The sequence below is a fragment of the Carlito syrichta genome, unplaced genomic scaffold (genome assembly GCF_000164805.1).
Source record: "Carlito syrichta isolate Samal-C Ts95f unplaced genomic scaffold, Tarsius_syrichta-2.0.1 Scaffold128042, whole genome shotgun sequence".
Classification (NCBI taxonomy): domain Eukaryota; kingdom Metazoa; phylum Chordata; class Mammalia; order Primates; family Tarsiidae; genus Carlito; species Carlito syrichta.
The window spans coordinates 109,114-131,314 of record NW_007072138.1 but is presented as its reverse complement, the minus strand read 5'-3'; the positions used below and the strand labels follow the sequence as shown (position 1 = coordinate 131,314).

General features: G+C 39.6%; 1 protein-coding gene across 3 annotated transcripts in view; it reads left to right on the top strand.

The window, feature by feature from the left end:
* TTC39B (tetratricopeptide repeat domain 39B) overlaps positions 1-22,201 on the top strand; it is a 107,220-nt gene that overhangs the window by 57,483 nt on the left and 27,536 nt on the right. For 2 of the 3 annotated variants that reach the window (XM_008048886.2, XM_021707954.1), the window contains 8 exons: positions 1,945-2,012; positions 5,385-5,449; positions 14,366-14,471; positions 16,688-16,753; positions 18,310-18,418; positions 19,264-19,331; positions 19,420-19,479; positions 21,436-21,597. In XM_008048886.2, coding sequence (XP_008047077.1) covers positions 1,945-2,012; positions 5,385-5,449; positions 14,366-14,471; positions 16,688-16,753; positions 18,310-18,418; positions 19,264-19,331; positions 19,420-19,479; positions 21,436-21,597 — 704 coding nt within the window. Of the gene's footprint in view, positions 1-1,944; positions 2,013-5,384; positions 5,450-14,365; positions 14,472-16,687; positions 16,754-18,309; positions 18,419-19,263; positions 19,350-19,419; positions 19,480-21,096; positions 21,100-21,435; positions 21,598-22,201 lie in introns of all 3 variants that reach the window. The other variant, XM_021707955.1, reaches the window with a different exon arrangement.

The following is a 22,201-nucleotide window of genomic DNA, read 5'->3' as shown; positions in this document are numbered from 1 at the left end:
CTCCAGTCTGGGCGACAGAGTGAGACTCCGACTCAAAAAAAAAAAAAAAAGTAGCCAGCACAAAGAAAAATTTGTGTAATTTAAACACATTTTAGTAAATATGCAGATATGTTTTATTTGCCAAGAATAAATGTCAGTTTATTTAGAATACTCAAGTACAAAAAATAAAAAGTTATATACCTATCACTGTTAAGAAAATGTTAGAAACCATTAAAATGTTCTGAGAATACTAAGGCACTAAGTGCAAATATCCCTTGAAATATGAATTATCTGAATGTTTATATCTTTAATATTCAGATGATCAGTTATTTGCAAACTATCATTTTAAGAAGCATTTTATTAAAATCAGTTCATGTAATTGGCTTATTATTATTTTTAAAAGCAGGATTTATTTATTTATGTATTTATTGAGTTGGAGTCTCACTCTGTCGCCCAGACTGGAGTGCAGTGGCCGCTCCCGGCCACCGCAGCCTCGACCTGCTGGACTCCGGCGATCCTTCCGCTTCAGCCTTCCGAGTAGCCGGAATTACAGGCATGCACTACCACGCCCGGCTGATTTTTTGATTTATTGTAGAGATGAGGTCTCGCTGCCCAGGCGGGTCTCGAACCCGCGGGCTCAGGCAATCCACTCACCACAGCCTCCCACTCACCTCAGCCTCCCAAAGGCGCGGGATTACAGGCTGAGCCACCAAGCCCGGCTAAAACAGGATTTATTGAGAGGACAGAAAAGCTCCCACAGTGGGGAGAGGACCCAAGGGGATTGCCATCATTGAATTATTTTAAGATGAAGTATTTTATGAGTATTTTCAGACAAAATGTTTTACTTAGTCTGTGTCAGATTCTGAACAATCATGAAGTTGTATAAGCTGTAAATAAAGACTTCCATTTTATAGCAAAAAAAAAAAAAAAGAAAGCAGCTAGCACGACTCAAGTGCTTACTCTGAACGGCGAGCTCTCCCTGCAGTGCCTCACTGAATCCCTCAGCTATGAAGTAGAGACTTTATTAGTGGGCTTCACACATAAGGAACCAGCAGAGAGAGCTTGGGTAGCATGCCGAGGTCCTACAGCCAGTACTTAGCCTCTCCGCCAACCCAGGCTGTTAAGTACCCGAGCTCATTTACTTAAATACCATACCAGTTTGCATCCCACTGATAAAGCAGGCATCTGCTGATTTTGTTTATGCAGAAATGCAAAGATTTGTCTTCCCAATCTCTGCACCAAGAGTAGACTGTTGAGGAATCTAGGGTGCGTGTTTGGGGGGTATTCCACATGTCCCTGGGATATACAGAGCTTCACCCAACCCCTTTTGTGGGTGCCTTGTTCTTGTACTAGACATCTAAATGATCAAGTTGACCTCAAACGGGACAGTCCTACTCTTTTAATAAAGGCTTCTGTGTGTGAGGAGTCCTGACTTGGGTAGGCAGGGTGGTTTTTTTCTACAGAACTCCAGAGAGTTGCTGCTTTCTCTTCGGCTAATAATGTGTCTGGTCACTGTTATGATTATCATGCCTTCATCTTTTAGAAGCTAGAGTTTATACATTTAATTTACTTTTTCAATGTTTATAATTTCTCAATGTTTAAACTTTCATGTTACTGTTAAGTTAAAAAAAAAGTGGCTTCCTTCTTTTAAAAAAGTGCTTTTAAATTTGGGTTTCCTCTTGGGAGCTGAGTTTGACTCTCTAGCACCAAGGGGCTCACTCTTTGTAGTTATGTTTGAATGAGGTCAAAGGTGACTTCCTGGAACACACCATACATTCTAGGAGAATCTTGCTGGAGGACAAAAACTTGGAGTTATCTTTCTGCCTTTAGGGAAGCACTGAAGCAGCCTAGGTTTTTGTATCTCTCTTGGGCTTGTTTATTATCTACCAGTCTTTCCTAAGCATCGCAGAACAATTACTGTGGACGTGGGATTTTCCTTAATATAATTTTATTTGTTTTTAATAGAGGAAATGCATGCCGAAATCTGTTATGCCGAGTGTCTCCTACAGAAAGCAGCCCTCACGTTTGTGCAGGTAATGAATATTTGGCTTAGAATTAGTATTGGCTGGGAAGACTGCCAGCATGGCATAGAAAAATGTGGCTTCATTTTCAGTTCTTCTGACTTAGAGTGATAATGAAAAATATTTGCTCTTCTAGGCTTGGTGTGGTGGCTCACACCTATAATCCCAGTGCTTTGGGAGGTCAAGGTGGGAGGATTGCTTGAGACCAGGAGTTTGAGACCAGCCTGGGCAACATAGCGAGACCCTGTCTTTACTATATATATATATACATATATATATATATATATATATATACATATATATATATACACACACACACACACACACACATAATATATAAAAATATATATATTTATTCTGATAGATTGTATATGTTATCCTGATATATATATGACATAGATATGTTATTCTGATAGATTTTGGCTGAAAAAAGATGCGAGGGAGCTTTATTCCTACTCAAGTACGCTTAGAGTCTATTTTGAATTTCAGTCTGCTGATCTTTTTTAAAGAAACCACTTTGCAGCTGCCACACCTCATTTCTGGATACCTGTACATGAACGGTGATTCCTCTGCTCTTGCTGCTAGCTGAGGGCCACACGCAGAGTGGCCCAGGCACAGGAGGCATCTTTAATCCTCTGCCATCCGCTTCTTGCAGCATATGCTTCAGCCAAGTTCAGTTTGCATGCAGAGGCAGCCAGATTTCCATGCGCATTTCAGATTTGATGTTCCCCTTCTTTCTCTTCTCGTTCACCTTTCTTGCTTTCGTTTCTTCTTTGGAAGGGAGTTTCAAGAAGTCACTAAGCAAAACAACGAACCCTTTCCTTACGTGGCATTTTAATTTCACCTGTCGGAACTGTTCAAGTCAGTCCCTTGCCTATTTGTGTATCTGATGATACTTCTAAAAAAACCCAGATTTTCACATGGTGGCCTCGTGGGTGGAAGTGATGGCTACAGTGAGGGAGAGGTAGGGTGGAGATTGTAAGGGATCAGAAAGAAATTCAGCTGTAAAATGGAAACGCTTCCTCAGTCTCAATCTTTGAAATTATTTTGAGAGTTGCTTTTCCCTTTTGCTGGAGGTTGACCTCTTAGGTTGGGTTCTGGTTTTGTGAAATTGAATCAGCGTGGGTCCTGACCGTGTTTCCTAAAACCCCCCGCGTTACAAAGGCTGGTTGGTACCACAGAATGGCTGTCTCAGCCAGCATCATCCTGATAGGCACGCAGGCCCAGGTTTTTTCCTGATGTGTTTTCCAGATGGAGATTGGGCAACCACGCGTGGGACGTGAAGGCTTATTGTATATTGGGGAACTTGGAATCAGACATCCGGGAGATACCCTGATCTTTCCCCATCCTCACGCCCCTGTTCCCAGTCACCCAATCACGTTCATATTCATGCTTCCTTTGCCATTTAAATATTTTGCAGCTGTCTCTTCCTCTCTGTCCTACCTTTGTTCTAGTGGAGGTGCTCACCTGCTCTTCCCTAGACCCGAGAGCAGCCTAGTGACTCTCTGTCTCTGATTTCTTTGACCTCCAGCTTATTTTCTCTTCTGCAGTTGAGTACCCGCTAGTGAATGAGACGCTGCATCTGCTTCAGCATTTAGTAGCTCTCGCTGACTATGGCAGTATTCTGTATCAGAATATTACAAATGAGGGGGTACTTTTTCAGGTGAAGCCGGTGCCTCTCCTCAAATTTCCCACCTCTGCCCGCTTCTTACAGATGTCCTCAGATGCCACTGACGGGGGATGTTGCATACGTGAGTGGTACAGGTGGAGGGAGTGTCACCCTTCAGCGGTGCAGAGTTAATATGCTCACGACCCAGCCCACCGTATCCTTCACTGCCCTCGTCTCCTTCACTTTCCTTCGCCTGGCCGCCTTCTGATCACTTTTGTGCTTTAAGGGCAAAATGCCGGGAAGGCATTTGTGGCCCTCTGCATGCCCTCACTTGGTGGTCTCATGACATCCGATGCACGCCTCCGTCTCTGTGCGTGACTTGCTCTCTTAGCGCATTGCATTGCTTTCGTCTGTTTTTGCCTTTGGGTGCCCGGTACCAAATAGGCATTCAGTAAGTGTTTGATGAGCCATGAAATGAAATACTGTTTTTCGGGGCATATTTTAAGCTAATTTAAGGAATTCTTTTCTGGTTGGCATTGGATCTTATGTAATCATAAGATTCCCTAAAATAAGGAGATGAACATTTAAGTTGTATAGTTAATTTTGTATCTATTGATTGTTATAATAATTAGGGCATTAAATATCTAAATAATTAATGAAATTAGTTAACTAAATTCAGGTTTTCTCTTGCTTCAGAAGGATGCTTAAGTATACGAGAAATAAATGCCAGAGCATTTTTCTGACATCAATTGACTAGAAGAACATTCTCCTTGGAAATGAGAAACATGGAATTTCTCCATTAGCACCATCTATTAGAGTAACTTCCTTCAAGAGTTTATTTGATATAATTTATTGAGAGACTCTCTTAAAATCCTAGAATGCTGGCCCTGAAAATGCCATTCATCTAGGCCAACTGCCTCCATTTTATGGTTGATAATCATCAAAAAAGAAGTGAAGTGGTTTTTTCCGCCTCCCCCAAAAAACAAAATTGCATGTTAGTGACAGCCACTTTAGAAACCCAACCAGGCTGGGCTCAGTGGCTCAGCCTGTAATCCCAGCACTTTGGGAGGCTGAGGCAAGTGGATTACCTGAGCCCACGGGTTGGAGATCAGTCTAGACAAATTGGCTAGACCTTGTCTCTACAATAAATAAAAAAATATTAGCCGGGTGTAGTCCTGGCTCCCTAGAAGGTTGAGGTGAAAAGATTGCCGGAGCCCAGCAAGTCAACACTGGGGTGGTCGTGAGCATGCCACGGCACTCTAGCCTGGGCGACAAATTGAGACTCTGACTCAAAAAAAAAAAAAAAAAGAAACCCAACTAGTTATTTTTGATCCAGGAATGCGTATGAATGAAATTCACTGTGTTAAATAGACTCTATGTGTTAAAATTACCCTGTGAAAGAAGAGCCATAGTTCCATTTACTGGATGTGATGGTCTGGAAAGGTTGGCCTTAGAGAGAACCTCAAAGTCAACTATTTTGGGTTCTGCTGAGCCCAGAAGAAAATTGTTCAGCAGATGTTGATGTTTATTAGAGTAGGTTTTGACTACATATGGCTGCTGATTGGTGAGGATTTTAAAAATATTTTCTTTTTGCTGTCCTCCACCTTGAAAGAAAAATTACAAAAAAATTTTGAACATAAAGCAAGAAGTATGTGTTCATTTCAAAATTTTGTCCTTAAAAGGTAGTTTTTAAAAAATCATAAGTATATACAACTGTGGGGACAGCTTAACATTTTTTGCTAAATGGTCTAATTATTTAATTGAATTATTTTCAGGATGAAAATATGATCAACTTCATCAAAGGTGGACTCAAAATTAGAACAAGTTACCAAATATACAAGTAAGTTAAAAAGTGAGATGTATGTGGTTTTTAAAAAATGATCTGTGCTACATACCACTTTGTTCCTCAAAATTCTCATAAATGGAGTATAACTAGGTTTTTTATTCAGTGTTGATAAAAACGCACTTGATTTTTGGCTGAGAATGTATTGAGTACCACAGGACAACGTAACTTAAATATAATTGTAAGTACAAACTAGTTGAAAGGAAAGCTACCTGCCCAGCTTCTGACTCGATAATTGTAGTTTTCCTCTCCTTAGAACTATGTATACATTTAAAATGACAGATCTATCTTTGGTTCAGACTCTAGCACAACACTTGCCAGTAGAACTTTCTGCAGTGGATGGAAATGTTCATGTAAGTTGTCCCATAGTGCTCTCATCTTCTGTATCCTCACCAATTTTTGTCTAGTTGTTCTGTCATTTACTCTGAGCATTACAGCTTCCAACTTTGAATCTGAAGTCATCCATTTCTCCTTTAGTTCTGTCGGTGTTTGCCTCATATAATTAGGAGCTCTGCTGTTAGGCTCACATGTTCCTGTCTTCCTAATGAAATGCCTGGTCATATAGCTCTGGTAATATTCGTTGTCTCGAATTCTATTTTGTCTGATATTAATATGTTTGTGCATACTTTTTAATTCATCTTTGCATGGTATATATTCTTTTCTCTTTCTTTTTAGATTGGAAAATACAGTTTATTTAGAAAGTAAATTGGAGAGAGAGAAAGAGGGGATTCACCTCCCCAAGGGAGGGGAGGGGACCAAAGTTAGGAAACATGGTGACGACCATAGGTCAAAGAGCACATGGCCACATCAAGTCTAGCAGGGCAATGACCTATTCTTTTCATTTTAACCTTTCTTTGCTTTTTTATTTAAATTGCATTTCCTGTAGCCGCCCATAGTTGGGCAGTTGGTATGTCTGTACTCGTCTCTACCATTTTGCCTTTTCTCTTTGCCTCATCTGTTCCCCTCATCTTTTTCTTATCTTCTTTTGCTTTGATAAAACTTTTAAAAATTCCAATGTAGTCTATATTGTCTTCTCTGCTATATCTTCTTTTAAGTTTTTTAAAAGTGGTTGCTGTAGTGATTATAATATCTTTCTTAACTTATCACACCAACCTGAAGTTAATACTGTGACACTGCACATAAAATATAAGGTCTTTGTGAAAGTGTGGTTTCATCTTCCACCTGCTGTCTTTATACTATTTTTATGATATGTTGTGTAGTATACTTACATGTGTTATAGATGCCACGGTCCAGTGTCAAACTTTTGCTTCAAACAGTTATATGTCAATAATCTTCTCTCTTTACTCATATACTCACCAGTTTTGGTATTCTTCATTCATTTCTGTTTACTTGCAGATTGAAGAACTTCCTTTAGCATTTCTTGTAGTGTGTGCCAGCTTTCAAAAAATTCCTTGTTTTAATTTATTTGAAAATATCTTTACTCTTTTGCTTTCATTTTCAAGGATACTTTTGCTAACTGTAGTATTCTGAATTGATAGGCTTTCCCCCCCCTTCTTTCTGCCATTTAAAACTGCCATTCTCTTGTGTTAAGACCTTCATTATTCATAATCAAAAGTCAGTTATCATTTGTATTCTTGTTTCTCTATATGTAATGTGCCATTTTTTCTGTATTTTTTTTTGAATACTGACTTTTTTTGGTATGTTTGGATCTTAGCAGTTTGACAATTCTGTGCCTTAGTGTGGTTTTGAGAAATTTTAGTCATTATGTCTTCAAATATATTTTTTTCCTGCTCCAGTCTCATTTTCTACTGTCCTTTGGAGAATCAATTACATATATTATTCTGCCCAAATTTGTTCAATAGGTCACTGAGGTGCTGTTCATTAAAATTTTTTTCCCCAGAGCAGATATTTTCCTAACATCTGGGTGATCTTGGAGTCAGTTTCTGTTGATTGCTTTTTCTCTTGACTGTATGTCATGTTTTTCTGTTTCTTTTCATGTCCAGTTTTTTTTTGAGTTGGAGTCTCATTTCATTGCCAAGGTTGGAGTGCAGGGGGACATTCACGGCTACCCCAGTGTCAACTTGAAGGGCTCAGGCGATCCTTCTGCCTCAGCCTTCCAAATAGCCAGGACTAAAAGTATGCGCTACCAAGCATGGCTAATTTTTTGAGTTATTGTAGAGATGAGGTCTTACCAAGTTGCCCAGGCTGCCAGTAATTTTTTTATTGTACACTAGATATGGATACATTATAGGACTTGGGATTCTGTTATACTTTCTCTGTAGGGTACTGATTTTTGTTCTAGAAGCATTTAATTTAACTAAATTTAGACTTTATACTCTTACTTTCTATGAGTGAGCCACATTTTAAATCTCCACTGCATATTTTCTGTTGTCTTTGTTCCTGCTTTTTTTTTAAGCCTCCCAAGTACTCACATAATTTATTGGTTAGCAATAATTTGAATGGAATTTTAATGTATTTTTGGTTCTCTCTTCATGTATTGTTCTACCACATGTGGACATTTTCCCATGACCTTTCAGTCACCTTAAACTCTGTACTCTGACTTTTTAAGCCAATATAACTGTGACTTTCCATTTGAGTTCTAGGTACCCTGCATTTAGTGGATGGGAAGATGCTTTCAGGTGAATAGCTATATAAATAGCTCATTCAAGAATTGTTCCCTTCTTTCAAGGTTTAATTCTTCTTAGTTTCCACCTGCTTTTTTTCCCCTTCATTTTCCATTGCCTGCAAATGTATATTTTTTATTTATTCCAAAGTTTATCATTACTGTTTGTGGGAGGGTTAATCTAACACGATCTACCCTGACATTACTGGAAGCAAAATCAAATTTTAACATTTTAAAAGGTACATTTATTGAAAATTGTTTCATAAAGTTATATTGCATTCAAAATTCTGAAAGGTGGTGGCTAGATTTAGGGCATCTGACATATTCTTTTTAGGTTTTCTCGTGATATTTTTAGAAGATATGAGAGAATGTTAAATTGAATTTTTTTTTTTTGAGTCGGAATCTCACTCTGTCACCCATGTTGGAGTGCAGTGGCATGTTCACGGTCACCGTACATAGCTTTGACCCGCTGACCTCAGGCCATTCTTCCTTCCACTTCAGCCTTCCAAGTAGCTGGACCTGCAGGTGTGCGCCACCATGCCCAGCTAATTTTTTGATCTATTGTAGAGACAAGGTCTTGCCAAGTTGCCCAGGCTGGTCTCGAACCCCTGGGCTCAGACAGTCCTCTCACCTCCACCTCCCAAAGTGTTGGGATTACAGGCGTGAGCCACTGGGCCCAACATATTGAATGTTAATTGCTGTTCTAGTCATCAAAGCTTAAAAACACTAAAAAATTAAGATAGTTTTGTAATGACAAAGATGTACAAGCATACCTTGGAGATAATTGTGGGTTCTAGACCACCACAATAAAGCTAATATTATAATAATGTGTCATACAAATATTTGTTTTTCAGCACATATAAAAGTTACATTTATATTATACTGTAATCTATTAGTGTGCAATATCATTATGTCTAAAAATACAATGCTTATACCTTAATTAAAAATCCCTTATTGCTAAAAAGTACTAATGATCATCTGAGCCTTCAGTTGAGTTAGTTGAGTTTAATCTTTTTGCTGGTGGAGAATCTTGCCTTGATGTTGATGGCTATTGACTAACAGGGTGGTTTTTGTTGAAGGTTGAGGTAGCTGTGGGAATTTATTTATTTATCTTTATTTTTTTGAGTTGCAGTCTTACTTTTTGGCCGAGGCTGAAGTGCAGTGGCACAATCCTGGCCACCACAACCTTGATCTGCTAAGCTCAGGTGATCCTTCTACTTCAGCCTTCCAAGTAGCTGGGACTATAGGCACATGCCGCCATGCCCAGCTAATTTTTTTGATTTGTTGTAGAGACGATGTCTTGCCATGTTGCCCAGGGTGGTCTCGAACTCCTGGGCTCAGGCAGTCCTCTCGCCTCAGCCTCCTAAAATGCTGGAATTACAGGCATGAGCAGTGCATCTAGCAGCTGTGGGAATTTGTTAAAATAAGACAACACTGAAGTTTACCCCATCAATTGACTCTTCTTTTCATGAAAGATCTTCTTTCGTGTGATGCTATTTGACAGCATCTTTCAAAATTGGAGTCAGGCCTCTCAAATTCTGCCACTGCTTTTTCAAGTAGTTTTGTAATATTCTAAATTCTTTGTTGTCATTTTAACAATGTTGACAACATTTCTACCAGGAGTAGTGTCCATCTCAAGAAACAATTTTCTTTGCTCATGCATGAGAAGCAGCTTTCATTCAAGTTATATCTTGAGGTTGCAGCAATTCAGTCTCATCTTCAGGCTTCGATTCTAATTCTGTTTGTTTTGCTGTTTCTAACACCTTTGTAGGGACTTCCTCCACTGAAGTCTGGAACCACTTAAAGTGATCCATGAGGGTTAGAATCCACTTTTTTCAAATGCCTGTTAACGTTGCTATTTTGACCCACTTCCATTGAATCATGAATGTTCTCAATGACATCTAGAGAGGTGAATCCTTTCCAGAAGGTTTCTGGTGTTTTTGTCCAACTTCATCAGAGGAATCTCTATGGCAGCTCTAGGCCTTACATAATATATTTCATAAATCAGATATCTTGAAAGTTGAAATTACTCATTGATCCACAGGTGGGCTGCAGAATGCATGTTGTATTAGTTGGCATGAAGACAACATTAACCTCGTTGTACAGCTCCTTCAGAGCTCTTGGGTGACCAGGTGCATTGTCAATAAGCAGTATTCTGGAAGGGATCTTTTTTCTAAGCAGTAGTTCCCAACAGTGAGCTTAAGGAAGTCAGTAAACCATGCTGTAAATGGATGTGCTGTCATCCAGCTTTTGTTGTCCCATTTATAGAACACAGGCAGTGGAGAGTTGCATAATTGCTAAGTGACCTACAGTTTTTGGAATGGTATATGAGCATTGGCTTCTACTTCAAGTCATCAGCTGCATTGGTCCCTAATGAGAGAGTCAGGCTGTTCGATGAGAAGGCTGTTTCGTCTACATCGAAAATGTAATTTAGGATAGCTGCCTTCAGCAATGACCTCAGCTAGATCTTCTGAATAACTTGCTACAGCATCTCCATCAGCACTTGCTGCTTTACTTGGCACTTTTATGTCATGGAGGTGGCTTCTTTGCTTGAAATCATAAGCCAACCTCTGTTAGCTTCAGATTTTTCTTCTTTGGCTTCCTTTCTCTCTCAGTCTTTGCAGAATTGAAGAGAGTTAGGGTCTTGCTCTGGATTAGGCTTTGGCTTAAAGGACTTTTATGACTGTTTGGATCTTTCCAGACCACTATAACTCTCTCCATGTCAGCAATAAGGCTGCTTTGCTTTCTTATCGTTCCTGTTTTCACTGGAGTAGCACTTTTAATTTTCTTTGAGAACTTTTCCTTGCCTTCACAACTTGGCCTAGCTTTTGACCTATCTTGAGTCTCACTGTCACCCTGGCTAGAGTGCAGTGGCATGATCACGGCTACCGCAGCCTCGACCTGCTGAGCTCAGGCGATCCTTCTACCTGAACCTTCCAAGTAGCTGGGACTGCGGGGGTGCGCCACCATACCTGACTAATTTTTTGATTTATTGTAGAGATGAGGTCTCACCATGTTTCCCAGGCTGGTCTTGAACTCTTGGGCTCAGGCAGCCCTCTTGCCTCCACCTCCCAAAGTGCTAGATTATAGGCATGAGCCACCACGTCCAGCCTATTTTGACTTTTAACTTGCCTTCCTTGCTAAGCTTAATCATTTCTAACTTTTGATTTAAATCGAGACATATGCCACTTTTCCTTTCAATTGACCACTTAGAGGCCATTGTAGGGTTATTTATTGCTACTTTCAATACTGTTGTGTCTCGGGATAGGAAGGCTCAAGGAGAGGGTAAGAGATGAGGGACTGACTAGTGAGTGGAGCAGTGAGAATACATACAATTATGGATTACGTTTGTTGTCTTATATGGGCATGGTTCACGGTGTCCCAAAACAATCACAAGTAACATCAAAGATCATCTACCACCGATCACTGTAACTGATGTAATACAATGAAAAGGCTTGAAATTTGCAAGAATTACCAACATGTGACACAGAGACACGAAGTGAGCACATACTTTAGGAAAAATGGCTCCAAAATGCTTTCTCAATGCAAGGTTGCCACAAAACCTTCAGTTTGTAAACAACTACATTAGCTGCAAAGTGCAATAAAGTACAGTAAAACAAAGTATGCCTATATATGTCAGGGACATGTACCACAAGGTTAAGAATAGACAGTGTATGTGTGAACACACATGTGCTTATACACAAACATACACAAACAGATGTTTACCTGGGAATTTAAAATATACTAAATTCTCATGTATACATAGGTTTCTTTCAAGGCAGTAGGGCAACATAGAGTCTTTAACAAGTGTTTTGGGGAAAGTTGTTAATTTTGGGAAAAAAAGATCATTAAAACAAAAACAAATTCCGTATAGGTTTAATATTAAAATATTTTAGGTAGGTGCAGTGACTCATCCCTATAATCCCAGCACTTTGGGAGGCCAAGGTGAGAGGATTGCCTGAGCCCTCGGGTTTGAGACCAGCCTGGGCAACTTGGCGAGACCTCGTCTCTACAATACATCAAAAAATTAGCTGGGTGTGGTGGTGCATGCCTGTAGTTCCAGCTACATGGAAGGCTGAGGCGGAAGGATCACCTGAACCCAGCAGGTCAATGCCGCAGAGGCCATGAGCATGCCACTGCACACCAGCCTGGACGACAGAGTGAGACTCTGACTCAAAAAAAATAAAAATAAAAATAAAGAATTCTAGCAGGAAACATTAAGAAAGTATTTTTGTAGTTGTAAATATAAAGACCTTTGCTTTCTTTTTTTTTCCAACCTTAGGCTGAGCCCAGCGGCTCATGCCTATAATCCCAGCACTTTGGGAGGGCAAGGCAAGTGGATTGCTTCAACCAGGAGTTTGAGACCAGCCTGGGCAACATAGTGAGAACTTCCATCTCTTACACACATGCACACACACGAAATAACTTTAGAGTTATTACAAAAATTTCCATATGTTCTTCATTCAAATTCACAGATAGTAATATTCTGCAGATTCACAGTACAATTATTAAAACCAAGAAACTAACACTGGTATCATAGTAATACCTACTACACTGCCTGTTTTCACATTTTTTCAGTTGTTCCATCAATGATCTTTTTCTGCTCCAGGATCCTGGATTGTTGTGTTTACTTGTCATTTCTGCTTCGTGTCTTTTCATCTGTAAGAGCTCCTCAGTCTTTGTCTTTCATCATGCTTATATTTTAAAAAAATACTGACCAGTCATTTTGTAGACTTCTCTAATGCTTCGCCACGATTAAATTCAGATTATGAATCTGTGGTAAGAATGTCACAGAGAAAGAACACCATTGAAAATCGGAAAGATTTGCGTGGGTAGAGCAAGAAGAAACCAGAGGACAATTGGGGAAGTTGTGGTGGCCTTTGCTTTCTTCTTTCAGCTTTCCTTGTCCCAAGTTCTAATTTATGTGGTCAATTGGAGACCATGACAGTCACACTGAAATTCAGATCATGATATCAGTAGGTACATGATGTTAATTTCTTTTCTTTTTTTTTTTTTTTTGAGTCAGAGTCTCACTCTGTCACCCAGGTTGGAGTGCTGTAGCACGTTCATGGCCACCCCACTGTCGACCTGCTGGTCTCCAGTGATCCTTCTGCCTCAGCCTTCCAAGTAGCCAGAACTATAGGCGCACACCACCATGCGCGGCTAATTTATTTTTTATTTTTTATTGTAGAGATGAGGTCTCGCTAAGTTGCCCAGGCTGGTCTCGAACCCACGGGCTCAGGCAATCCACTTGTCTCGGTCTCCCAAAGTGCTGGGATGACAGGCTGAGTCACTGAGCCTGGCATCTCCGTGATGTTAATTTCACAGGCTCTTTTAGCTATGACATAAAATCAGAAGAGATGGACTGACTTGACCAAATAAACAGTCATAATTTTATCATGGCAAAATACACCATAATAGTAAGCACCAATGGAAATGGAATATAAATGACTCAGGGCAAATGACAGCATGAGATGCTCATGGGAGTCTGAATTGATTCCTCTAGACCCTTATATTTTTTGTCAACTGGAAGTCAGGCTTGCTAGGTAGGTTCAGGTTAAAAATATTTGGCTAGAATATATCACAAGTGAAGTTGCATGCTTTACACCTGCATCACACCAGGTGATACATGATCTCTTATTATTCCTTATTAACTCTCAGATATATTTGTTAATTCAATAAGCAATTCCTGATTCTTACCGATTTTCATAACTTTGTCATTTTTAGTTTGTATTTTTCTGATTAAATATTGAAGATACTGTGAATGGGAAAGAGAGAAGCAGAGAAAATAAATTATAGTGAGAAACTGGGAAGATTTGCATGAGTGGAGCAGGAGGAAACCAGAGAACCATTAGGGCAGTTGTTTTTGTCAGCTTTTCTTGTTCCCAGCTCTAATTTATCTGGTCAATTTGAGGCCACAGCAGTCACAATGAAATTCAGATCTTTTTGCCAGTAGCATTTTAGTTCCTTGGCAGACAAATAGGGTTGCTGACAGGGATGCAGTAGCTGAGGAATGTAGCCTCTCAGAATGTTTGCTGTGAAACCTGGCTGGAAGCTCTCTTGGGTGATGTTGGTTCATGGGTGAACCTTCTTTTTAAGCCCAGGAAGACGAGTCCTGCTAAACACTGTACAGATGGGTGCTCCCTTTTCCCTGGATGATGATTACCCAGTGGTCTTAAGAGTAAACTCAGCACAGCATCACCTATTTAAAAACTCTGGTATATCGTCTAATAGCATCTATTTTATGGCATATAAATGTGAAATTTGATTTAATATTTATTTTCAAAGTCATGGTGAACTTACGCTGTAACTTTTTTTCTTCATTCCAGAGAATGTCTTTCTACTCTTCATGAAATTCAGAAGAACAAACTTGAGCAGGAATTCTTCTATGAGTTTGAAGGGGGTGTCAAGCTTGGCACTGGAGCCTTTAATTTGGTGAGGAAATAATTATGTAGAAACCGGAATTTTTTTTTTTTTTTTGAGTCAGAGTCTCACTCTGTCACCCAGGCTGGAGGGCAGTGGCACAGTGCTCATGGCCACCATAGCCTAGACCTGCTGTGCTCCAGTGATCCTTCCGCCTCAGCCTTCCAAGTAGCTGGAACTACAGACGCACACCACCTCCCCCAGCTAATTTTTTTATTTATTGTAGAGATGAGTCTCACCAGGTTGCCCAGGCTGGTCTTGAACCCACGGGCTCAGGCAGTCCCGTCACCTCAGCCTCCCAAAATGCTGGGATTAAAGGCTGAGCTACTGAGCCCAGCCTGTTGTCGAGTTCTTACTGCGCCTGGCCAGAAACCAGAATCTTTTGCTGAAGAACTCAAGGTTTTCAGTGCCTTCTCTTCTGCATTTGTTCCTTATCCTGAACCTCTCCTTGGGCTGGGTTGACAAGTGGCTGGAGTGGGATCAGCTTTCCTGCCTTGTGACCCACTATAGTCTTTGGCCAGTGTGTGTCATGAAGTTCTGCGCTCGCTCAAAGTAGCTTGGGACTGCATAGTGTAAGGGAAGTGTGTGACACTCTGCACGGACTAGTAAGGTTTTCGTTAACAAGCAACAGTGGAATCCAGTTCCATTTCCACATCAGAAATATTGTTACAATGACAGTGAGGCTCTGGAACTGAAAACAGGTGAGGGAGGGATGGTTCTTGAGAAATGATTTTTGGTGATCTGCAGGGGAATGAAGAGTGTGAGTAGAAAGTGAAATTCCAATGTAATATTCAGAGATTTTGAAATTTAATTTAATTTATTTATTTGGAGTCTTACTCTGTCACCCAAGTTGGAGTGCAGTGGCAGGCTCACAACCACCATAGCCTCAACCTGCTGGTTCAGGCGATCCTTTTGCTTTACCTTTCCTAGTAACTGGAACTACAGGCGTGCGCCACCATGTCCGGCTAATTTTTTGATTTATTGTAGAGATGGGGGTCTCACCATGTTGCCCAGGCTGGTCTTGAACCTGTGAGCTCAAGCAGTCCTCTCGCCTTCACCTCCCCAAGTGCTGGGATTACAGGCGTGAGCCACTGTGGCTGGCCTTGAAATTTTATCAAGGTTTGCCTGGAATTGGTGAGAAAATAATGTGAATCATACACAAAAGTGTATGGTGTCACCATGGCCACTTTGTTCATGAGCCTTTTGGATGATGACTGGGTGGCCGGGGAAAGAAGCTGACTGGTATCCATAGAACAGGTCATCCTACCCACTTGACTGTTAAAGTCCTCCTCTATTAGGTGACCCTTTGGTGAGCATTCACATGGGATGCAACTAACTTCCCATTTCCTGGCCATGCAGAAAAATCACTCCACATGCATATTCCCTAGAGCTCCTTGTCACCACTTTTTAGCCATGTTCCGGCCAAGTCCTTGACTGTTTAGTCAAACCTTGGACCCCAGCCCATGAATGAGTATACAAGGATGCCAGAAAAAATTGTATACACATTTTAAGTATGACGTTTGCTCAAAAGTTGGCGTTAATCAAATGAATGCTAGCATCACTATACAATAGGCAGGACTGTCAAAATAATGGAAGCATGGTTGAGTGAACGTCATACTACACATTGCTACTGCAATTTAATTCAACTTCGGAAAGTAATAGCTAGATAACATCTCTTAAAATGTGTATACTTTATTCTGACGCCTCCATGTAAGTGCACATCTGGCCATTTCTTTTTCCAAGCCAAGTATATAACCAAGGTCTTATCCACTGGGAGGTTTTCCCCCTGCCATTGCCCTTCAGAAATGTCTCAGACGAGCTGTAGTCCTGCGTCTGGCCACTTCCGGATGATTCCTACACATCACATCGAATACAGCAGATTTTAGCTTTCTTGAAATGGAAACTAGAAGAAGCCTTGACTGGATGGGCACTGGGGGGTTGCCTTCTCATCACTTTATTACACCACATAAAAGGTGCCAGGAGTTTTTAGAGAATCCTGGAAAGGCCAGGCTTAAAAAATCTTTTTTTTGTTTGCTTGTTTAGGTTCATTGTCTTAACTAAATGAAACTAATTCATAAATAATGATTACAGTATGTGATGATGGAGATATGTCTGGTGATTTAATTTTTCATATTATTAAAACATTAAAGCTGTAAGTTATTGGGAGTTTAACATTTGTCTACAGTTAAATACATGTAAAGGTTTTTTTTTTTTTCTTCCTCTTACAGATGCTGTCCCTTTTACCAGCAAGGATTATCAGACTACTAGAATTTATTGGATTTTCTGGAAATAGGGTACATGTTTAATTTTACCTTAATTTTGACAAGGAAGATCATTTATTGAATATACGGGCAATGCAGCCTGTCCTTCAACCAGCATGATAGTTATTGGCAATTTGTTTGCTGGACAATAAAGAGCCATTGGTCCTTGATTATATTTTTCAGGAGTCAGACATTATTTTTCTGTTGAAAGTTAAAATTTTTCGCCTTTGTTTCCTAAATTCTGTGACTACAAATTATGTTTTACTATTACTGCTTATTTGATCTTTATTATTCTTGTGTGGGTAAAATGTGCTTCCATAACATTGTTGCAACCACCAAACTGTCTTCTGTAGAATGAAGAAATTAGGCTAGATTTCCATGTCTAATATTTTATGATTTGAATGGATCAAATAGCATGGATTCAACATAGTTCCATTATTTTGTATTTCCATATGTTTTTCAAGTTTCACTCTAAAACTAAGTGGGAAAATTTGTTTTCTATGAGTTTTAGTCATTAAGTTTCTGTGCGGTTGTGGTTTTGTAGTGAGTGTGTAACATTGTGTAACATTTGTTAATCATAACACTTAATATGGTATTCCAAGAATTGCCTCATGGTAAAAGCTATCTGTCAGTCAAGAGCAGGTTTTGAGAAATGTATGGGAACAAATATAAGAAGTTGTAATTTTTTTCCTGCTTATTCCACTTTCCATGATTTTCATGAGCCATTGTGTATTTATGGTCATCCCTTGGTGATATGTTGTCTACTGTGACTCTATTTCATGGTCATCCTTCTCCTTAGGCAACAACTTCTACCTTATTCCTTCAGATGTTCCAACTTGCTTCTTGAAAAAAGTCCAAACGATAACATGGCTTCTGATTCTAGTCAGTGTTTCTGGCCTTACACCTGTGTGCCTTGCTTTCTCAGTCCTCTTGTTAAATTGAGCAATTAACGGGCCCTGTGCTTCCCTGTTTCTGTGCTTCTGCTGGTCTCTGTTTTGAATATTCCCTTCCACCGGCCTCCTCCCAAGGAATTTTCTCTCAAGACTCCCTCAGTTCACTAGTTTTAAGACGAGTGCCATCTATCCCAAGAGACTTTTCCTCATACTCCCCCAATGAAGCTCAGCCCTTCCTAACTTTCAGAATCATTTATGTATCTTATGATGCTCACCATTTTCTTATAAAGTTCAGTGTTCATATACTGTCTTCCCTATTTGATGGAAATATCTTTGAGGATATAGAATCATATCTGTTCATACCCACCGGAGTGCCTTGCAATGAGATCCTTAATATGTTTTTAATGAATTCATATTTTTATCAGAGAAATACAGCATTCCTGTGAAATGAATACTACCTTTTCCTCTCCCCAGAATCACATGATATAAAAGGATTTATGAGATTGTCTTACGCCAGGTGGAAATGTAAAGTCTGTTTCTAGTTAGACATTACCACTATTCTAAGCTCTAGAAAAATAAACTCCACCTCCATGAAGGGCGGGGACATATGAGCTAGCATTTTAAAGATTCTGAATGTAATTTTTCAGATTTGTTTTGTATGTTCTTCTCCTTCTAAAATGCTTCGAATTCCTGCAGGAGTTGGGGCTCCTGCAGTTACGAGAAGGTGCATCAGGAAGAAGCATGAGGTCTCCACTGTGTTGCTTGACCATCCTTGCTTTTCATACCTACATCTCCCTAATCCTTGGTAAGGTCTGATGACACTGTGTGCCATTGAAAGTTGATTATCTTTCATCTGAATAAGTAAATGTTTAGAAAAATCTGTAAGATCTGGGAGTCTATTTCTGTGTACTTTTTCTGAGTAAAAATGGAAAATAGTGACATTTGCTGTAGTGACATTTGGCAGAAGGAATGGGGTGGTTTCTTTCATTGAATATTTTTCATCTGTTCTCAGCTAAAATTTCTATATTAAAACAATCTATTTTTCTCATACATAAGATTTGTTTGCAGAAAATGAGATTTTTGGCTAAAATAAATTAATATTGCTATTAAAACCAAAAATTCCAGTTAGGAATCCAAGACAGCCCCCTTTTTCTTAAGAATTAGTCTGAGCCGGGTATCTCACATCTAAAATTCCAGCACTTCGGGAGGTGGAGGCGAGAGGATTGCCTGAGTCCAGGGATTCGAGATCAACTGGGACAACTTGGCGAGACCTCATCTCTATAATAAATCAAAAAATTAATTGGGCATGTTGGCGCACACCTGTGGTTCCAGCTTCTTGGAAAGCTGAGGTAGAAGGATCTCCCGAGCCCAGCAGGTCGAGGCTGTGGTGGCCGTGAGCGTGCCACTGCACTCTAGCCTGGGCGACTCAAAAAAAAAAAAATAAAATTAGTCTGTCTTAGAGCTTTTTAAAACTAAAGTCATGGATGGAACTTGTCTTTTATTTCATGTCCCAGACATAAAAATGACAAAAAATAGTTTTCTTCTTTTCCACCTAGAGGTCTTCCCTGTATGTTAATGAAATGTGGATTGTTAGTTATAAATATCCACCATGTTTCACGGAGACTGAGGCTTTTCCTGTTACATTTCTAGGTACAGGAGAAGTGAATGTTGTGGAAGCAGAGCGTCTCCTTGCACCCTTCCTCCAGCAGTTTCCAAATGTACGCTTAGCATTTCAAGTGCATGTTTCAGCCCTAATTAATCAGCAGCGTAGATGGTTGAACGGTGTGTTTCTTCCTTTCCTCATAGGGCTCACTCATGCTGTTTTATCATGCCCGAATAGAGCTGCTGAAAGGGAATATTGAAGAGGTAATTTATTTGGCGGGAGTTATTTGGGGAATTGTCTGTATGGTGGGGTCGCATTACATGCTCATGCAACAAAGGCAGATTTAGCTCTACAGACTAGACAGAAATAAAGGAAAAATAAAAATAATATAATCTGAAAAATCAAACTTTTAATTTGTGTATACAATCTACTATATATACATTCTTTTATATATGGTAGACTGTTGAATGTGGCTTGCATTTACATATAAAGTATGTGAGACAATTCAGGGTAGATATACAAAATAACAGTCGGGCAATCTCTGGGTTTTCTTTTCTTTTTTTTTTTTTTAGATTACAAATTATAGTTTATTTAAAAGTAAATTAGGCCGGGCTCGGTAGCTCAGCCTGTAATCCCAGCGCTTTGGGAGGCCGAGGTGAGTGGATTGCCTGAGCCTGCGGGTTCGAGACCCGCCTCAGCAACTTGGCAAGACCTCATCTCTACAAAAAATCAAAAATCAGTCGGGCGTGGTAGTTCTGGCTACTCGGAAGGCTGAGGCGGAAGGATCGCCGGAGCCCAGCAGGTCGAGGCTGCAGTGGCCGGGAGCGACCACTGCATTCCAGTCTGGGCAACAGAGTGAGACTCCAACTCAAAAAAAAAAAAAAAAGTAAATTAGAGAAAGAGAAGATTCACCTCCCCAAGGTGGGGTAGGGGGCCAAAGCCAGGAAGCGTGGCTACAGCCATAGCTTGAAGAGCACACGGCCACACCGGAGTCTAGCAAGGGAGTGGCCTCTGGGTTTTCAAAAAATGTTTACCATGATCACTTTCTGCATTACGCTGACTTTGGAATCTTGCCCCTGCATAAGATGCAACTGCACTCTACTATATGTGGGCTTCTCATCAAAGGAAATTATTCACCGGTTCCCTCGAAAAAGGGAACATTGCAGTCAGAAGTAGAAGAATGGGCACCCACTCATAGAAATACACTCACAAATAATTTTCTTCCACACAAATGGGATCAAAAGTATGTTTTTCTGTGATTTGTTTTTCTCTGTTTACAAAACATCTTGGATCTCTTTCCAGGTCAGTATATCTAAATCTTTTTTTTGTTTTGATGGCTAGGTTTCATTTCATGGAATGGAAATACTGTAATTATTAAAGTGGTCCGTTGTTCATAGATATTTTGCCACTATCTGCAGTGCTTTTGTAAACATCGTTGTATGTGTGTTTCTGGTTTATTAATATAATGTATATTCTGAGTCTTAGAATTTCTGGACCAAAACGTGTTTGCATTTTGATTAATCCAGCCAAATTGCCCTTCTTACTTAAGGTTATTCCAGCTTAAACTCCTGCAAAGATATGAGAATACTTGTTTTCAATATTCATTGCCAACTCTGGACAGTATCTATCTTTTGAATTTTTGCCCATGTGACGGCTGAAAAATGAGAATCTAACTTTTACATTTATATCGCCCAGTTTACAAATTTATTCACATGTATACTCGCCATTTGTATATATTTTTTCCAATTTGCCTTTGTATATATACATATATTATGTCTTTGTCAATTTTCCTGTTGACGTCTTCTTAAAGGATTTTATAAAATTGTCTGATAGGGAGTTAATCTTTTTCCAGTAAAGTAGGTGGTAATTTTTTCTCCCAGTCTGTCACTTTTGTTTAAAGTGTGATTTGCCCAATGGGAATTCTTACTTTATTATTATCAGTCTTTTCTTAAGGGACTTATGTGTTTTATTTCTTACTTGGAAACATACTTCTTTGCTCCTACATTATAAAGTGCCAAAGCCCTTTGCAGCGTTAAATAAAGATACAGATATTAACTTTATCATTGCATATAAGGAAAGGAACATGTCATCGTACTGAGTGGTTTAATGAGTGAGATAATTTTGTCCTTTTTGTACAAAGCATTTTATGTATTTTTCCATTAGGTTATTATCTCCTTGTCTAATGTCTGGATGATCAGCTTTATGCAATTGACTTATAGGCACAAGAGATATTTCGAAAATGCGTTTCAGTTCAAGAAGAATGGAAACAGTTTCACCATCTTTGTTACTGGGAGCTCATGTGGATTTATGTCTTCCAACAAAACTGGATGCTGGCATATTACTACTCAGATCTGCTTTGCAAAGAGAGTAAATGGTCCAAGGTAAAGTACGATGCTTTCATTAATGCTGTTTCTTTGCTCATCTGTGGCCAGGACGATTTCCATTTAGGACTGTTTGTTCAATAGTCTGACACACACTGTTTCTCAACCTAGAGATCCATAAAAGGAGGAAATGTGCATTAAGTGTTTACTATTTACAGTCAATGTCCTCAGCATTACATGCTTTTTTTTTTTTTTGGTAGAGACAGGGTCTCACCATGCTGCCCAGGCTGGTCTGGAACGCCTAGTTTCTAGTGATCCTCTTACCTCATCTTCCCAAAGTGTTGGGATTATAGGCATGAGCCACTACGCCTGGCCAGCATTTCATGCCTGCTGTCTAAAGAGTTCTTTCAACAAAGGTCTTCCCTCTAAAGATAAATTATACTGATATTGAAAGTTATTAAATATCAGTAGTCTTGATAATTTTCAAAGACTTTTCAATACCCTGCAGGCTTTTCATGATAATAAAATGGATTCTGATCCACTTGTGAGGAGTTGAGAGGAATTAGATAATGTTCTTGTTAATTCTGTCCACTTTCTCACCCACGAATGCCGAGTTGTATGATAGGAGAATGGTCGAAATTATCTGAAGAATGTTGTCATTATT